A 19,567-nucleotide genomic window follows, 5' to 3' on the forward strand; every position below is an offset into this window, starting at 1 on the left:
TGCATGGATCATTTGTTAAGACTTTAAGATTTCAGATTTTTTTCGTAGTAATCAATCTAGAGAAACTCTGCTATTGATAGTGGGCTTATATTACATAAGTACTTATGAAGATTGCTCGTAACACCAAAATAGTGAAATAAAGTGTTCACAAGAGAAAGGAAAACATTATCATAGTTTAATAAGTTTTATTTGTGCTTTTATTTTCATTCACATTTTATATATTCTCATGGCAAGCTAATTTTAGCTTGGTTTAACAGTGAAATATACCCACGTGATTTTTTTTCCCCCCTCAATTCTGATACTAGACACAATTTTTTTGTTTGTTTTAATGCTCTCTGAGATGTTCTCAAGACACATGTGATTTTAAAGTCAGTGCCTATGTAGCTCTTTTTCCTCCAGTGTATTATTTTTCCTTTCAACATTTTTTTTTTTTTTTTTTACTGTGTTGCCCAGACTGGTCTCAAATTCCCGGGCTCAAGTGGTCCTCTCACCTCAGCCTCCTGAGTAATTGTTATTACAGTCGTGCACCACCATGACCTGCTCACTCTTTTACAACATTCTTAATATTGAATATAATCCGAGCAATAAAAATGTTATTTGTGATTCTTAACAGCATGCTTTTACATTGGGAGATAATCTTCCATTTTAAATTCATTACTAGTCATTTGAGAAAAGAATTTGTAATAAGCATGGCTTTGTAATTGTGACAAATGACATTCTAGAATGAATTATGTTTGAAGATAACTGGTGATCACTCTGTTGTCTTCAGACTTAAACTCATTAGTTTTTCCTTATAGATAATAGTCCCTTTATCCAATAAATAACTAAACTCATTAGTTTTCCTTATAGATTATAGTCCCTTTATCTAATAAATAACTAAATAAACCAACATGCTGTCTTTTTAAGTGTTTGTAGGCCATTTGTGTTTTCATGTAGATTTTAATGAACTACCAGTAAATACTGACAATTACATTGATGTTTATTGAAACAAAAAATAGGTAGAGTTGGAAATGTTTCATTATTTTAAAAAAGTCAAACCTAGATTTTATATGATGAAGCATTTGGATCTCTGCTCTCCATCTCTAAGAATGCAGCTTTTGGGAAATCTAAGGTTTTGATAATCTAATGTTACCTCATTGATAACTACCAATGTTAAAGTAGAAAATAATGTTTTAGAGTGTGGAGGATATTTTCTTCCTCATTAACTTTTTTTTTTTTTTTGGAGACGGAGTCTCGCTCTGTCGCCCAAGCTGGAGTTCAGTGACCGGATCCTAGCTCACTGCAGGCTCCGCCTCCCGGGTTTACGCCATTCTCCTGCCTCAGCCTCCCCAGTAGCTGGGACTACAGGCGCCCACCACCTCACCCGGCTAGTTTTTTGTATTTTTTTTTTTTTAGTAGAGACGGGGTTTCACCATCTTAGCCAGGATGGTCTCGATCTCCTCACCTCGTAATCCGCCCGTCTTGGCCTCCCAAAGTGCCTCATTAACTTTTAATTATACCTCAGTCTGTGTAAAAACTATGTGTTTGGTAAGTGTCGTAGATGAATACCTTTCACCTTTTCTTTGAGCAGAGGAGGAACCCGTTTTCACTAGACAAGACAGCAATCGCAGTGAAAAGGAAGCCACACCAGTGGTGCATGAAACAGAACCAGAATCAGGGTCTCAACCTCGGCCAGCTGTATTATCTGGCTATTTCAAACAGTTTCAGAAGTCTTTACCTCCACGATTCCAGCGGCAGCAGGTAATGATAAAAATATTTTATCATGTATGTCTGATTGAAATAATTATTATGCAATAATCTGGGAAATTAGACATAAAACTTATAATGCATAAAGCACACAAAGTTCCCTTGAAATTATTTTTCTTTGTAAATAAAAGTTAATATGGGTTTTACCTTGACCTTCTGTGTCATTCCTTTTGATCTTCTGCCTCATTTATAGACACCATCTTCCATTTCTAGGAGATAGATTATACAGTGCTTGAGTGTAAGGTAAAATGTTACAGTTCATCTTTCAGTCTTTTGTCTTGCCAACTCTAACTGTTAAATATCTTTTGAACTCTTCCTTCAAGGATTCAAAACAGGTCATTATTTTGTGATATGATTGATTAGATTAATTTGTCATGTGGAACTAAAATCTCAAGATATGGGATCTTACTTTTTCAGGAACAGATGAAACAGCAGCAGTGGCAGCAGCAGCAACAGCAAGGTGTACTTCCACAGACTGTTCCTTCACAACCATCCAGTAGTACTGTCCCTCCTCCACCACACAGACCTCTTTATCAGCCTATGCAGCCTCATCCTCAGCATTTGGCTTCTATGGGTTTTGATCCAAGGTGGCTCATGATGCAGTCCTACATGGATCCTCGAATGATGTCAGGCAGACCTGCTATGGATATTCCACCCATTCATCCTGGTCAGTTGAATGTGCATTTATAGTTTTACAGGATCAAAATATTTTTTCCCCTACTTTGAGTTTCAGTTCCTTTGAGAGTTGTAATCTACGAAAAACTTAAACCTCTAGATTTGTAATCAAAATTATGTAACTTTCAGCATCAAGTAATTAAATATCTGACACTCGTATTGCTTATGTGGCAAGAACAAAATACTAGTTCATTTCTGTTTTGTGAGTGTTATTTAAAACTTCAGATGGAAATAATTATGTCTTATTAACAGTATATTGTTATTGGCTACATTGTTTTTCTTCTTTAAAGTGTTTTCGGCATTTGAATTTTGTCCATATGTTATATATGTTCTTTTTCAAGTTCCTCTTCCATCATTTACCAACCTAACACTTGCATTTCCTTATAGGTTAGAGGGGAAAAAAAAAAGTGAATTAGTAGTCTTTTATGGAATCCATCAGAATAAATCTAGATAATCTATTACCAAAATGTCGCAGAGGAAAATTTAGGGATGATAAGCTGATCACAAATCAAGATTTTTAAATTTATACTGGTATTTGGAAATTTAAGTGGCATATTTTGTAGAATATTGACCAACTAAGGTAGGTTAATGGAATTTAGGAAAGAATTTTCTCTGGAAGTTATGGTATAATTTTCGTGATGTTTGTATTGACATCCAGAGTCACAATACTTGGTGTCTGATTTTTATATGCATAATATTTTATTTCTTTTGAAGTATAACAGGCTGCTATTGTGATTTTGCTGATTTTACTTCCTCAGTTCTTAAATGCAATTTTTATTTAACAGCAGTGATAAAATCTCATTCACAGAACAACCCTTACGTAATTTCCACCAATCTTTTACTCAGGAAAGAAATGCTTTTAATATGGAGAATTCCATGTAACAATTAGTAATCTGTATTATATGTCTATCATGGTTTTATTTCTTTTATTTTTCAAAAGCCTCATTTCACCTTTTTCTGAACTTTTGTTATAGGAATGATTCCTCCTAAACCGTTAATGAGAAGAGACCAGATGGAAGGGTCACCAAACAGTTCTGAGTCATTTGAGCATATAGCTCGATCTGCAAGAGATCACGCAATTTCCCTTTCTGAGCCTCGTATGCTGTGGGGGTCAGATCCCTATCCTCATGCTGAGCCTCAACAAGCAACTACTCCCAAAGCAACAGAAGAGCCTGAGGATGTAAGGTAATAAATTATTTCAATTTAATAGACTATACAGAATATTTTGGTAAAAGGAAAACTGTGTAGTGTTTCTGAAGATCATTCCAATTTAGGACTGAAGCATAAATCTGGTTTCCTTCTATTTAATTTAGCATACTACACTTACTCTTTGGACATATTCTCCATATTCATTAGGGCATTTTGTAACCTGGTTTTGTACTCAATTGTATGCTGTAATTTAGTATTAGATGTTGAAATTGGTAGGTTCTTTTTTGAGATAGGAACTTGCTCTGTTTCTCAGGCTGGAGTGTGGTGGTGTGATCTTGGCTCACTGCAGCCTTCGCCTCCCAACTCTCAAGTGATCAGCTCACCTCAGCTTCCTGAGTAGCTGGGACTACAGGCGTACACCACCACACCGCGCTAATCTTTGTTTTTGTTTGTTTGTTTTTTGTTTTGAGACAGAGTCTTGCTCTGTCTCCCAGGCTGGAGTGCAGTGGTGCGATCTCAGATCACTGCAAGCTCTGCCTCCCAGGTTCATGCCATTCTCCTGCCTCAGCCTCCCGAGTAGCTGGGACTACATACAGCCACTACCACGCTCGGCTAATTTTTTGTATTTTTAGTAGAGACGGGGTTTCACCATGTTAACCAGGATGGTCTCGATATCCTGACCTCATGATAATCTTTGTATTTTTTATAGAGATGGGGTTTTGCCATGTTGCCCAGGCTGGTCTTGAACTCCTGGGCTCAAGCAGTCTGCCTGCCTTGACCTTCCAAAGTGCTGGGATTACAGGCGTGAACCATCGTGTGCAGCCATTTGGGATGTCTTTATTGTAGAGTAGGTGTAAAGAAATTTAAGTGTATCTACAATGCTTATATAATCTAGCTAGATGTAATTTTTCCATTTTAACAGTATTTTAGGGAACATTTTTAAGGCCAAGATAAGGAGAAATATAATAATATACAAAGTTGACTTTGAAATGGCACACAATTGGTGATGACTGTAACAATTTATAGCCATCCAGTTAGAACTTCCTGCCCTTTAATGGGGTGTGTTTTTTTGTAATGTTTTATAATTATTTGTAATTAATTGGGACAGATAAGCTTACTCTAGTGTACTCTTTCATTCTAGGTGGAAATTACTAGTCTTGATGGATTAGAAATTCACATCAGCATGGTCTTAACTTTGTTTTTCCTTAAGGAATGAACTTCATTTATTTATTTCTATTTTTTATTTTTATTTTTTGAGAAGGGTCTCGCTCTGTCAGCCAGGCTGGAGTGCCGTGATATAATCACAGCTCACTGCAGCCTTGACCTCCCAGGCTCAAGTGATCTTCCCACCTCAGCCTCCTGAGTAGCTGGGACTACAGGCATGTAGTACCGTACCAGGCTAATTTTTGTATTTTTTGTAGAGACAGGGTTTTGTCATGTTGCCCTGACTGGTCTCAAACTCCTGGGCTCAAGTGATGCTCCTGCCTCCCAGAGTGCAAGGATTACAGGCGTGAGCCACTACTCCAGGCCCTTTATTTTTTTATTTTTTTATTTTTTATTTTTTATTTTTTTTTGAAGCGGAGTTTCACTTTTGTTGCCCAGGCTGGAGTGCAATGGCACCATCTCAGCTCACCACAGCCTCAGCCTCCCGGGTTCAAGTGATTCTCCTGCCTCAGCCTCCTGAGTAGCTGGGATTACAGGCATGTGCCACCACGCCCAGCTGATTCTGTATCTTTAGTAGAGACGTGGTTTCTCCATGTTGGTCAGGCTGGTCTCAAACTCGCTACCTCAGGTGATCCGCCCAACTCGGCCTTCCAAAGTGAGGATTGGGATGACAGGCATGAGCCACCACACCCAGCCCCATTTGTGTTTGTGGTAGAAACCACTTAGAACGTTAGATCTATCCTCTTAACAAAAATTTAATTATATAGTACCATGTAGTTAACTGTAAACACAATGTTATACAGCAGATCTCCAGAACTTTTTTTTATCTTGCATGACTGAAACTTTATACCTATTTCCTATTTTTACCTTTACCTGTATTTCCTATATTATATCTATACCTATATTTCCTATTTCTCCCTACTCCTAGCCCCTGGCAGCCACCATTATGGTTTCTGCTTTGATGAGGTTGATTACTTCACGTTCCTCATGTAAAGTATTTGTCCTGACTGACTGACTTTACTTAAGCATAATGTCCTCAGGGTTTATCCATGTTGTAGCATATGACACTATTTCCTTCTTTTTTATCCCTGTATAATATTCTGTTGTATGTGTGCACCACATTTTCTTTATCCATTCAGCTATTGGATATTTAGGCTATTTCCACCTCTTGGCTATTGTGAGTAATTCTCCTCTGAACTTTTTACATAGTGAGAGAAAGATTCTCATTATGGTTAAGAGTCCTTGCTTTCTGTTTTAGAGGTATTATTTTGCTATATACTTCATGTGGGAAAGATTGCTTTGTTGGTTATACCTTTGAATTCTTATCATCATAGGTCTGAAGCTGCGTTGGACCAGGAACAGATTACTGCTGCTTATTCTGTAGAACATAATCAATTAGAGGCCCATCCAAAGGCAGACTTTGTCAGAGAATCAAGTGAGGCAGAAGTACAAAAGTTTTTAAGCAGATCTGTGGAAGATGTTAGACCTCACCATACTGATGCAAATAATCAATCTGCTTGTTTTGAAGCACCTGATCAAAAGACCTTACCCACTCCACAAGAGGAGCGGATTTCAGCTGTAGAAAGTCAGCCTTCCCGGAAAAGGAGTGTTTCCCATGGATCTAACCATATGCAAAAACCAGATGAGCAGAGAAGTGAACCATCTGCAGGCATTGCTAAAGTAACCAGCAGATGCATTGATTCAAAAGAACCAACAGAAAGGCCAGAGGAGAAACCAAAAAAGGAAGGCTTTATGCGATCTTCTGAAGGACCAAAACCTGAAAAAGTATATAAATCTAAATCAGAAACTCGTTGGGGCCCACGACCAAGCTCCAACAGAAGGGAAGAAGGTAATGATAGACCTGTGAGAAGATCAGGTCCCATTAAAAAACCTGTACTTAGAGATATGAAAGAGGAACGGGAACAGAGGAAGGAGAAAGAAGGAGAAAAGACCGAAAAGATGACTGAAAAAGTAGTTGTAAAGCCTGAAAAGAAGGATCTTCCTCCTCCCCCACCACCACCTCAGCCACCAGCACTGATTCAGCCACAGTCAGTTCCACCACCAATTCAACCAGAAGCAGAGAAATTTCCTTCAACAGAAACTGCAACTTTGGCTCAAAAACCATCTCAGGATGCTGAGAAGTCTCTGGAACCTATGAGTACTGTTCAGGTAGAGCCTGCAGTTAAGACTGTAAACCAACAGCCTGTGGCAGCACCAATAGTCAAAGAAGAAAAACAACCTGAGAAAGTCATCAGCAAAGACCTTGTTATAGAGAGGCCTCGACCAGATTCAAGACCAGCAGTTAAAAAAGAATCAACTTTGCCTCCCAGGACCTACTGGAAAGAAGCTAGAGATAGAGATTGGTTTCCAGATCAAGGATACAGAGGTCGAGGCCGAGGTGAATATTACTCCAGAGGTCGAAGCTATAGAGGTTCTTATGGAGGGCGTGGCAGGGGTGGTAGGGGACATACTCGAGATTATCCTCAGTATAGAGACAATAAGCCAAGAGCAGAGCATGTACCCTCAGGGCCTCTCAGACAGCGAGAAGAAAGTGAAACACGGAGTGAGAGCTCCGATTTTGAAGTTGTCCCCAAAAGACGACGACAGCGGGGTTCAGAGACTGACACAGACAGTGAAATTCATGAAAGTGCAAGTGACAAGGATAGTTTAAGTAAAGGCAAACTTCCCAAAAGAGAGGAACGGCCTGAAAACAAAAAACCTACAAAGCCTCAGTCTTCTTTCAAGCCTGATAATCATGTTCGAATAGATAATAGACTGCTAGAAAAGCCTTATGTAAGGGATGACGATAAATCTAAACCAGGCTTTCTTCCTAAAGGAGAGCCTACAAGGAGAGGCAGAGGGGGAACATTCAGGCGTGGTGGGAGGGATCCTGGAGGCCGTCCATCACGCCCTTCCACTTTACGAAGACCAGCTTATCGGGACAATCAGTGGAACCCAAGGCAGTCAGAAGTTCCTAAACCAGAAGATGGAGAGCCACCAAGAAGACACGAACAGTTTATTCCTATAGCAGCAGATAAACGACCTCCAAAATTTGAGCGAAAATTTGACCCAGCTAGAGAAAGGCCTCGAAGGCAGCGTCCTACCCGACCACCAAGGCAAGACAAACCACCTCGATTTAGACGGCTAAGAGAGAGGGAGGCTGCTTCAAAATCAAATGAGGTGGTAGCAGTGCCCACAAATGGCACAGTTAATAATGTGGCTCAAGAACCAGTTAATACGATTGGGGATATTTCAGGGAATAAGACACCAGATTTATCTAATCAGAACTCTTCAGATCAGGCAAATGAAGAATGGGAAACAGCTTCTGAAAGCAGTGATTTCAATGAGAGGCGAGAGAGGGATGAAAAAAAAAATGCTGACTTGAATGCACAAACAGTTGTAAAGGTTGGAGAGAATGTTTTACCTCCAAAGAGGGAAATTGCAAAGAGAAGTTTTTCAAGTCAGAGACCAGTAGATCGTCAGAATCGACGTGGCAACAATGGTCCACCCAAATCAGGAAGGAATTTCTCAGGTCCTAGAAATGAAAGGAGAAGTGGTCCACCATCAAAAAGTGGGAAGAGAGGGTGAGTACTTTGTTTTAAATATAGTTGCTTCTGCACTTTTAAAGAAGCTAAAAGTAGAGTTCTTGGTTGAAGAGCCAGTCTAGATAAAGGACCAAAAAACATTGTTCTTCCCAAATGCTTTATTCTCTGTTCTCAAAGTGTAAGGGTGCTTAAAGAAGAGAGGCTAAGGTGTCTTAGGAGTCTTTGCCTGCTGTTACATTTTCCAGAAGAGTCCTCTTGGAAACTTGTAGCTTTGGGAAAATGTACGCATCTAGGGAGGGACATGTACAGTGTCCTTATTTGGTAAGTATCTGATGAGTAACCCTCCCTTCTTTCTCGGTTTCTCCTTATAAACCTCTAGTGCTACACAGGTGTCCTCTGAGGTTTAAATTAATGTTATAACCATATACTTTATCACTCTATACTGGTTTATTGAGAATTAGTGTTGAACCTTAAGGATAAATTGTATTCTTATCTTGAGTTGCAAATCTATAATCAACAATCATCTATAGAGAGGCCCAGAAAGCAAATCCTTGTTCTAGTGCCAAGGACACCAGTAACATAATTGCCATGGCAATGGATTTTTTTAAAGAAGAATTTTTCTCAAGTAAGCTAAACTTGGCCTGTTTTTTTAAGTATTAAGATGTTGGGCTGGGCGCGGTGGCTCATACCTGTAATCTCAGCACTTTGGGAGGCCGAAGCGCGAGGTCCTCACAAGGTCAGGAGATTGAGACTACCCTAGCTAACACAGTGAAACCCCCCCTCTCTACTAAAAATACAAAAAATTAGCCAGGCATGGTGGCAGGCGCCACCAGGAGGCGGAGCTTGCAGTGAACCAAGATCGTGCCACTGCACTCCAGCCTGGGCCACAGAGTGAGACTCCGTCTCAAAAAAAAAAAAAAAGATGTTGGTTATAGTAAGCTAGTATTGATTTCTTTAGTATTAGAAAGCATTATAAAGTAGCAGGTAAGATTCAGAATGCCTAGGTTCAAATCTAGGCTCTGATACTTTCTAGTTGCTTCCCCTTTGCATCCCCACCAGTAAAATGGGGAGAAAATAGTAGCACTTAATGTGTGAAGGTATTAAGATGATACTTGTGATGCACTTAATACCTGGTATACAGTAAGTAAGCATTATTATGTGTGCCCTGCTTTTAGAGCAATTGCCAGGTTTGCAGCCTGAGCTGATAAGAATTTAAGAATTTATTTGGAATTAATCTGAGTTCCTTAGTTTTACATACTTAGCATTTCAGGTTACTATACTCGTAAGGTATATTTGTCTATTTTCTGTTGATATAACTAAATACCTGAGACTGGGTAATTTATAAAGAAAAGAAATGTATTTCTTGCAAATCTGTTGGCTGCAAAGTCCAAGGTTGAGGGGACCACATCTTGTGAGGGCCTTCTTGTTGGTAGAGACTCTGCAGAGTCCCAAGACACCATGCTTATCACATGGTGAGGGGGCTCACAAGAGATGGCAGAACTGGCTTTTATAACAGACTCATTCATGATAACTAACCAACTCCCTTGATAACCAGTTCATTAACCTGTTAAGGATCAATCCATTCAGAAGGGCAGAGCCCTCATGACATAATCACCTCCCAGAGTTCTCACCGCTCACCACTGCTGCACTGGCATTAGGGACCAAGTTTCCAACACATGAACTTTTCTTTTCTTTTTTTTTTTTTTTTCTGATGGGGCAGGTGGGGGATGGAGTCTCACTGTCACCCAGGCTGGAGTACAGTGGCACAATCTCGACTCACTGCAACCTCCACCCCCCTGAGTTCAAGCATTTCTCCTGGCTCAGCCTCTCTAGTGGCTGGGATTACAGGCGTGCACTACCATGCCCAGCTAAATTTTGTATTTTTAGAAGAGACAGGGTTTCACCATGTTTGCTAGGCTGGTCTCGAACTTCTGACCTCAGGTGATCTGCCCACTTCAGCCTCCCAGATTGCCGGCCCCACACATGAACTTTTGAGGGATACGTTCAAACCACAGCATTAGAGAAGATATTTTTGCTGTTCCAGATAATTTAGAGGAAGTTTTTACTTGGAATTTGAACATTCCCTTAAAATTCCAGGAGAATCAACATAACCAAAATAAATAGAATAGTTTATTTCCTGTAACCAAACAATTAGAATTTTAAGTAACAATACTCAAAGAAAATTTTGATTTGATTTTTGTGCCATGTAAATCTCAACTAAGTAGCAAGATTTTTATGCCACCTAGATAGGTAGCAACAACTTTGAACCTATAGAAATGGCAGTGACGATTATAATTAAATGTTTTATAAGAGCACCATGTAGAAGAAATCAACTCATTCTTAAAATGTTTGAGGTTATGGCCAGGGACATGGTAAGCTTTTATCTTGAGTAATACTATAGGCTAGGATGAAAATGTATTAGTAAACCCATTTCCCATGATCCTTTTCACTTGGAAATTTAAAAAAAAATCAACCTGAAATTATTCTTTTAGGAAATAAGAACTGTAGGGGATACATTTGGTTTGTGAAGTGAATTATTTCTATATTAAGGTTTTAAAATAATTATATCAATGTGTAAATCTGATTATTTTCTTAAATCTACATAGTTGTAAATATAGAATGCTTTTAAAATTTTATTTTCATATGCTGCCCACTTTTAGAGGGCATCCATTTGTGAATACTTTGAATTTGCTTGGATCACAGAAATGTTCTGCTATAAACAGTGTTAATTAGCTCATTTATAATATGATAGACAAATAGACTCTTTAAGAACTTCTAGTATAATTAGAATTCTAGAATTTAATTGCTGGAAAGAACTCTAGGGAGCTAGTCTACTTTCTTGGGAAACCTGGTTTTAGTAAGGTTGTATTCAACAAAAGTCACTAATGCTTGTTTGGTTACAGTTAGAGTTTTCTATCCCAGCAGTGTTTCATCTTAGAATGAACTTTAGAAACTGCCAATAAGAGCATTTTTCTTTTGTTCGGATAGGTGGAAATAGTAATACCTCAAGTCATCTTTTTGTAGGCCATTTGATGACCAGCCTGCAGGCACAACTGGGGTTGACCTTGTCAATGGCAGCTCTGCACACCATCAGGAAGGAGTACCTAATGGTACAGGACAAAAGAACTCCAAAGATTCTACTGGGAAAAAAAGAGAAGACCCCAAACCAGGTCCTAAAAAACCTAAAGAGAAAGTGGATGCTCTGTCACAGTTTGATCTCAACAATTATGCAAGTATGTCTTAGGTTTCTTTCATTTTATTTATTTATTTATTTGTTACATTTTAAAATGTAGATGCCACAATTAAAGAAGTTTTCCAAGAAGGAAAGAGTTGGACAATTCAAGGTATACATAGTGGCTGATTATGAAACACTAACTGATTGAACTTAAACTAAAATAACTCCAGCTTTTAGTGTAGCCTTGAATGCTTAATAAAATTTTGTTAAAATAATCCAATAGCATTGCACTGTTCTTCCAAAAAAGAGGAAGAAAATTAAGTAAACACTCTAGTTTGCCAGATTTGAGAAAGCACTGAAATTTGATTCTTAGTTATATTGGTATAGATGTATGATTAAAAACAAAAGAAATTAAATGTTAAACTCGGTGAATTATGTCCTTGGTAAAATTAGTGTCTAAGATACGACAAATACAAAATAATAGGACAAGAGGCAGTGTCACTGGATAACCGGGAAAGCCATGAAGTAATAGAGGATCAAATGTGAAGGATAATACAAGCAACAAAAAAATACTAGATGAGGAAACAGACAAGGAGTATCTGTGTATAGACATTTGTACATGTAAAATGTACTATTTGCCATTCATTTGGATGAAACTGGAAATACTGAATAAAATCGAGATATTTACTAAGTTAAGACCAGATAGCTCAGATAGTAGTAATAGTAGTAGTAATAGGAAAGTTGGGTTAGTTGCAGTTATTCTAGTATGAGAGATGTAGATGAGGTTTTTCTTTCATCTGCCTGATGGTTATTTGTACATATTAAGCCCTGATTTGAGCACAGCTCATGGACATTATTTTTTGACCAGTGGTTCTCAAAGCGTGATCCCCACATCATCAGCATTACCTGGAAATTAGTGAGCAATGCACATTCTTCATTTGTTTGTTTGTTTGTTATGAGACAGAGTCTTACTCTGTTGCCCAGGCTGGTGTGCAGTGACACAATCTCAGCTCACTGCAACATCTGCATCCCAGACTCAAGCAATTCCCCAGCCTCAGCTTCCCCAGTAGCTGGGACTACAGGCATGAGCCACCATGTCCAGCTAATTTTTTGTTGTTAAAGAAATGGGTTTTCGCCGTGTTGTCCAGGGTGGTCTCGAACTCCTGAGCTTAAGCCATCCGCCCACCTCGGCCTCCCAAAGTGCTGGGATGACAGGCGTGAGCCACTAGGCCCAGCGCAGTGGCTCAGGGCTGTCATCCCAGCACTTTGGGCCAGCCTATTGGGAGGCCGAGGTGGGTGGATTCACCTGGGTCAGGAGTTTGAGACCAGCCTGGACCAACAGGAGAAACCTCCATCTCTACTAAAAATTAAAAATTAGCCAGGCTGGTGCGCATGCCTGTTAAGAAAAAAAAAAAGCAAAAGACATAACAAGAAACAATAAAAACTTATAATTCAAAAATAAGCTGTTCACTTCAACTCATTAAAGTTATCTTTAAGAGTTAGTCGCCTTTAGTTCTTTTCCTGGTAACATTGTTTTTAAGTAATATGCCTAACCTAAAATGGTAAAAAGAAGAGGGCACTGGAAACTGAAATGTAGTGTTCAAATTTTCGATAAATGCTAACATGTAGTTGGGTGAAATAAGGAAGTTGAAATAATAAGATAGGCTTTATGCACACACATTTTAGTGTAAGTGAAACACTGAGATGATATTAGAATTACGACGAGGTCTTTCCATCAGTCTGAAGTAATGTGTGCATGACATCCTTTGAAATGTTTGACTTAGACATTTCATTGAAATGAGAATATGCTTCATTTTACAGAGTTAATGATTTTAAAAGGATTTTAAAACAAGTAGACTTGTCTTATAAATCAGAATCAACTGGGGTTTTTTTTTCTTTTGAAATCAAGTTTCCTTTTTTTTTTTTTTTTTGAGACAGTCTTACTCTGTGGCCCAGGCTGGAATACAGTGGCATAATCTCAGCTCACTGCAACGTCCACCTCCCCAGTTCAGATGATTCTCCTGCCTCAGCCTCCTTAATAGTTAGGATTACAGACACGTGCCACCATGCCCAGCTAATTTTTTGTATTTTTGGTAGAGGCTTTAGTAGAGGGTTTCGCCATGTTGATCAGGCTGCTCTCAAACTTCTGACCTCAAGTGATCTGCCCACGTTGACCTCCCAAAGTGCCGGGATTAAAGGCATGAACCACCATGCCTGCCTGAAATCAAGTTTCTATTAGAAAAATGGAGTAACAGTAACGTCTCGCCCTGTCACCCAAGATGGAGTACAGTGGCATGATCTCGGCTCACTGCAACCTCTGCCTCCCAGGTTCAAGCGATTCTCCTACCTCAGCCTTCTGAATAGTTGGGACTACAGGCGCGTGCCACTATGCCCAGCTAATTTTTTTTGTATTTTTTGTAGAAACAGGGTTTTACCATGTTGGCCAGGCTAGCCTTGAACTCCTGACCTCATGTGATCTGCCTTCCTCGGCCTCCCAAAGTGCTGGGATTACAGGTGTGAGCCACCATGCCCAGCCAGTTTCTAAGGAGTGAAAGCCAGTAGTCATTTTTCATTTCATCTCTCAGTGTATGTTAATGCTAAGTTTTAACTATTTTAGAATTGTTTGTAGATAGTTTCTCTGTGACCACTTCCCTGATCATACCTATGTTGCTATACCTAATAAGTTATCACCTTCCTTGTTGCTGTACCTAACAAGTCATCACCATCCTGAATTGTATACTTATTGTTTCCAAGAAAAATATTTTTATTGTATGTGTAATTTCCAATTAAAATATTGTATATTGTTTGAAAATTAAATAATTTCTTTAAATTGCTTCACTCTTTCTTGATACTTACAGTTATTGTTCAGACATTATACCTATAATAAAAAATTACATTACCTGAAGTAATTTAATTTTTCTTGGAAATATTATTTGATGGATTTATATTTCACATACTGACTGGGATATAGGATAATTTTAAGACAGACAAAGTAATGGTTAGTGGGAAAATAGGTTGAAAAATGATCTTGTGTTATTCATCACCTAGATGATTCTGGTATGTGTTCACCTATGCCATCTTACATTCACACACAGCTGACACATTTATTTATTTTAATTGATTGATTAATTGATTGAGACAGGGTCTCTCTCTCCCAGGGTGGAGTGCATGATCTCAGCTCACTGCCGTCTCAACTCCTCCAACTGAAGTCATTCTCCTACCTCAGACTCCCGAGTAGCTGGGACCACAGGCGTGCACCTAGCTAATTTTTACATTTTTTCTAGAGACAGGGTTTCACTGCATTGCCCATAACACATTTATTTTTAAAAACTCCACGCTGTAGACAAGGGTCTACATAAAACAGAGACATTAAGAGTCATAAGACCAACTAGGCTGGTCATCTTACCTTAAATCAGTTTATTTCATTTTTTAAAACATTATTTATTTATTTATATGTTTGTTTTTAAAGTAGAGACAGGGTCTCCCCATGTTGCCCAGGCTGGTGTGAAACTGTTGGCCTCACATGATCCTCCCACTTCGGCCTCCCAATATGCTGAAGCACTAAGCCAGTTTATTTCGTTTTTTGAAAAAGAGAAATAATAGTAACAGCCACCTCTTAGAATGGTTAGATGCAAATGAGGTAGAATGTTTTGTAGATCTTTTAAAGCACTATACAGATCTAAGGCTAAGAGATAGAGGTTAGTTCATAGGAAAATTTTGATTTTTTTTCTTAAGGCATTACCACTATATTACTTAAGGAAAAAAAAAGATCTATGTCATTTAAAACAGATATTTTTAGGATTTTTTGGACAGAGTCGCACTCTGTCACTCAGGCTGGAATGCAGTGGCATGGTCTCAGCTCATTGCACCCTCCACCTCCCAGGTTCAAATGATTCTTGTGCTTCAGCCTCCCAAGTATCTGGGACTACAGGTGTATACCACCACACCTGTCTAATTTTGGTATTTTTAGTAGAGAGAGGGTTTTGTCATGTTGGCCACGCTGGTCTTGAACTTCTGGCCTCAAGCAGTATGCCCATCTTGGCCTCCAAAAGTGCTGAGATTACAGACGTGAGCCACTGCACCTGGCCAGTTTTAGGATTTTTATTTTTAACTTTAAGTGTATGAAATCTTTTCAAATCTTTACAATGAATGGCCATGCTATAGGGTGGGAAACATTTGAAAAACAGAAAATATCTTAAATCCTTTCCCACACCCACAGGTGTTGTTATAATTGATGATCATCCTGAAGTAACAGTAATTGAAGATCCCCAGTCAAATTTGAATGATGATGGTTTTACTGAAGTGGTATCCAAAAAACAACAAAAACGTTTACAGGATGAAGAACGCCGAAAGAAGGAAGAACAAGTCATACAGGTTTAAATCTGGTTTCAACTTGTTGCTAGTTATTTAGATTTGTTGCCCAAAGTGTATCAGCAAATGTTCAAGGTTTTTATCTACTTGTAAAGTCAAGACTGTATTCATTATTCAGGTGTTAAGAGTGACATCATCTTCCCAACTTTAAATCATTTTGACTGGAATCAAAGGAAATTTTAAATAAAATATAAGGACTGTAGCTCCTTGTATTTTGACTTATATCAAAGACCATCTTTTTTTTCTTTTTTTTTTTTTTTATACTTTAAGTTCTAGGGTACATGTGCACAAGGTGCAGGTTTGTTACATATGTATTCATGTGCTATGCTGGTGTGCTGCACCTATTAACTCATCATTTACATTAGGTATTTCTCCTAATGCTATCCCTCCCTCCTCCTCCATCCCACAACAGGCCCCGGTGTGTGATGTTCCCCTCTGTGTCCAAGTGTTCTCATTGTTCAGTCCCCACCTATGAGTGAGAACGTGCAGTGTTTGGTTTTCTGTCCTTGCGATAGTTTGCTGAGAATGATGGTTTCCAGCTTCATCCATGTCCCTACAAAGGACATGAACTCATCCTTTTTTATGGCTGAATGGTATTCCATGGTGTATATGTGCCACATTCTCTTAATCCAGTCTATCATTGATGGACATTTGAGTTGGTTCCAAGTCTTTGCTATTGTGAATAGTGCTGCAGTAAACATACATGTGCATGTGTCTTTATAGCAGCATGGTTTCTAATCCTTTGGGTATATCCCCAGTAATGGGATAGCTGGGTCAAATGGTATTTCTAGTTCTAGATCCTTGAGGAATCACCACACTGTCTTCCACAGTGGTTGAACTAATTTATACTCCCACCAACAGTGTAAAAGTGTTCCTATTTCTCCACATCCTCTCCAACACCTGTTATTTCCTGACTTTTTAATGATTGCCATTCTAACTGGTGTGAGTTGGTATCTCATTGTGGTTTTGATTTGCATTTCTCTGATGGCCGGTGATGATGAGCATTTTTTCATGTCTCTGTTGGCTGCATAAATGTCTTCTTTTGAGAAGTGTCTGTTCATATCCTTTGCCCACTTCTGATGGGGTTGTTTGTTTTTCTAGTACATTTATTTAAGTTCTTTGTAGATTCTGGATATTAGCCCTTTGTCAGATGGGTAGATTACAAAAATTGTCTCCCATTCTATAGGTTGCCTGTTCACGCTGCTGGTAGTTTCTTTTGCTGTGCAAAAGCTCTTTAGTTTAATTAGATCCCATTTGTCTGTTTTGGCTTTTGTTGCCATTGCTTTTGGTGTTTTAGTCATGAAGTCTTTGCCCATGCGTTTGTCCTGAATAGTATTGCCTAGGTTTTCTTCTAGGGTTTTTACAGTTTTAGGTCTAGCATTTAAGTCTTTAATCCATCTTGAATTAATTTTTGCATAAGTTGTAAGGAAGGGATCCAGTTTCAGCTTTCTACATATGGCTAGCCAGTTTTCCCAGCACCATTTATTAAATAGGGAATCGTTTTCCCATTTCTTGTTTTTGTCAGGTTTTGTCAAAGATCAGATGGTTGTAGATGTGTGGTATTATTTCTGAGGCCTCTGTTCTGTTCCGTTGGTCTGTATCTCTGTTTTGGTACCAGTACCATGCTGTTTTGGTTACTGTAGCCTTGTAGTATAGTTTGAAGTCAGATAGCGTGATGCCTCCAGCTTTGTTTCTTTTGATTAGGATTGTCTTGGCAATGTGGGCTCTTTTTTGGTTCTGTATGAACTTTAAAGTAGTTTTTTCCAATTCTGTGAAGAAAGACATTGGTAGCTTGATAGAGATGGCTTTGAATCTATAAATTACCTTGGGCAATATGGCCATTTTCATGATATTGATTCTTCCTATCCGTGAACATGGAATGTTCTTCCATTTGTTTGTGTCCTCTTTTATTTCGTTGAGCAGTGGTTTCTAGTTCTTCTTGAAGACATCCTTCACATCCCTTGTTAAGTTGGATTCCTAGGTATTTTATTTTCTTTGAAGCAATTGTGAATGGGAGTTCACTCATGATTTGGCTCTCTTTGTCTGTTATTGGTGTATTGGAATGCTTGTGATTTTTGCACATTGCTTTTGTATCCTGAGACTTTGCTGAAGTTGCTTATCAGCTTAAGGAGATTTTGGGCTGAGACGATGGGGTTTTCTAAATATACAATCATGTCATCCGCAAAGAGGGACAGTTTGATTTCCTGTTTTCCCAAATGAATACCCTTTATTTCTTTCTCCTGCCTGATTGCCCTAGCCAGAACTTCCAACACTGTGTTGAATAGGAGTGGAGAGAGAGGGCATCCCTGTCTTGTGCCAGTTTTCAAAGGGAATGCTTCCAGTTTTTTTGCCTATTTAGTATGATACTGGCTGTGAGTTTGTCATGAATAGCTATTATCATTTTGAGATACATTCCGTCAATACCTAGTTTATTCAAAGTTTTTGGCATGAAGGGCTGTTGAATTTTGTCGAAGGCCTTTTCTGCATTTATTGAGATAATGTGGTTTTTGTCTTTGCTTCTGTTTATGTGATAAATTACGTTTATTGATTTGCGTGTGTTGAACCAGTCTTGCATCCCAGGAATGAAGCCAACTTGATCTTGTTAGATAAGCTTTTTGATGTGCTGCTGGATTTGGTTGACAAGTATTTTATTGAGGATTTTCACATCAATGTTCATCAGGGATATTGGTCTAAAATTGTATTTTTTTGTTGTGTCTCTACCAGGCTTTGGTATCAGGATGATGCTGGCCTTATAAAATGAGTTAGGGAGGATTCCCTCTTTTTCTATTGATTGGAATAGTTTCAGAAGGAATGGTACCAGCTCCTTTTTGTACCTCTGGTAGAATTTAGCTCTGAATCCATCTGGTCCTGGAGTTTTTTTTTTGGTTGGTAGGCTATTAATTATTGCCTCAATTTCAGAGCCTGTTATTGGTCTATTCAGGGTTTCAAATTCTTCCCGGTTTAGTCTTGGGAGGGTGTACGTGTCCAGGAATGTATCCATTTCTTCTAGAGTTTCTAGTTTGTGTAGAGGTGTTTATAGTATTCTCTGATGGTAGTTTGTATTTCCGTGGGATAGGTGGTGATATCCCCTTCATCATTTTTTATTGTGTCTGTTTTATTCTTCTCTCTTTTCTTCTTTATTAGTCTTGCTAGCAGCCTATCAATTTTGTTAATCATTTCAAAAAACCAGCTCCTGGATTCATTGATTTTTTTTTTGAAGGGTTTTTTTTTTGTCTCTATCTCCTTCAGTTCTGCTCTGATCTTAGTTATTTCTTGCCTTCTGCTAACTTTGAATTTGTTTGCTCTCGCTTTTCTAGTTCTTTTAATTGTGATGTTGGGGTGTCAATTTTAGATCTTTCCTACTTTCTCTTGTGGGCATTTGGTGCTATAAATTTCCCTCTACATGCTGCTTTAAATGTGTCCCAGAGATTCTGGTATGTTGTGTCTTTGTTCTCATTGGTTTCAAAGAACATCTTTATTTCTGCCTTCGTTTCGTTATGTACCCAGTAGTCATTCAGGAACAGGTTATTCAGTTTCCATGTAGTTGAATGGTTTTGAGTGAGTTTCTGAATCCTGAGTTCTAGTTTGATTGCACTGTGGTCTGAGAGACAGTTTGTTGTGATTTCTGTTCTTTTACATTTGCTGAGGAGTGCTTCCAACTATGTGGTCAATTTTGGAATAAGTGCGATGTGGTGCTGAGAAGAATGTATATTCTGTTGATTTGGGGTGGAGAGTTCTGTAC

At 38.6% G+C, this 19,567-nt stretch overlaps 1 protein-coding gene across 1 annotated transcript in view; it reads left to right on the top strand.

Annotated features, from left to right (window-relative positions):
- PRRC2C (proline rich coiled-coil 2C) overlaps window positions 1–19,567 on the top strand; it is a 107,192-nt gene that overhangs the window by 47,411 nt on the left and 40,214 nt on the right. The window contains 6 exon segments of the mRNA XM_017866893.1: window positions 1,571–1,740; window positions 2,164–2,413; window positions 3,396–3,606; window positions 6,069–8,318; window positions 11,304–11,512; window positions 15,674–15,828. Coding sequence (XP_017722382.1) covers window positions 1,571–1,740; window positions 2,164–2,413; window positions 3,396–3,606; window positions 6,069–8,318; window positions 11,304–11,512; window positions 15,674–15,828 — 3,245 coding nt within the window.

Source organism: Rhinopithecus bieti, unplaced genomic scaffold (genome assembly GCF_001698545.2).
Source record: "Rhinopithecus bieti isolate Rb0 unplaced genomic scaffold, ASM169854v2 scaffold_1853, whole genome shotgun sequence".
NCBI lineage: Eukaryota > Metazoa > Chordata > Mammalia > Primates > Cercopithecidae > Rhinopithecus > Rhinopithecus bieti.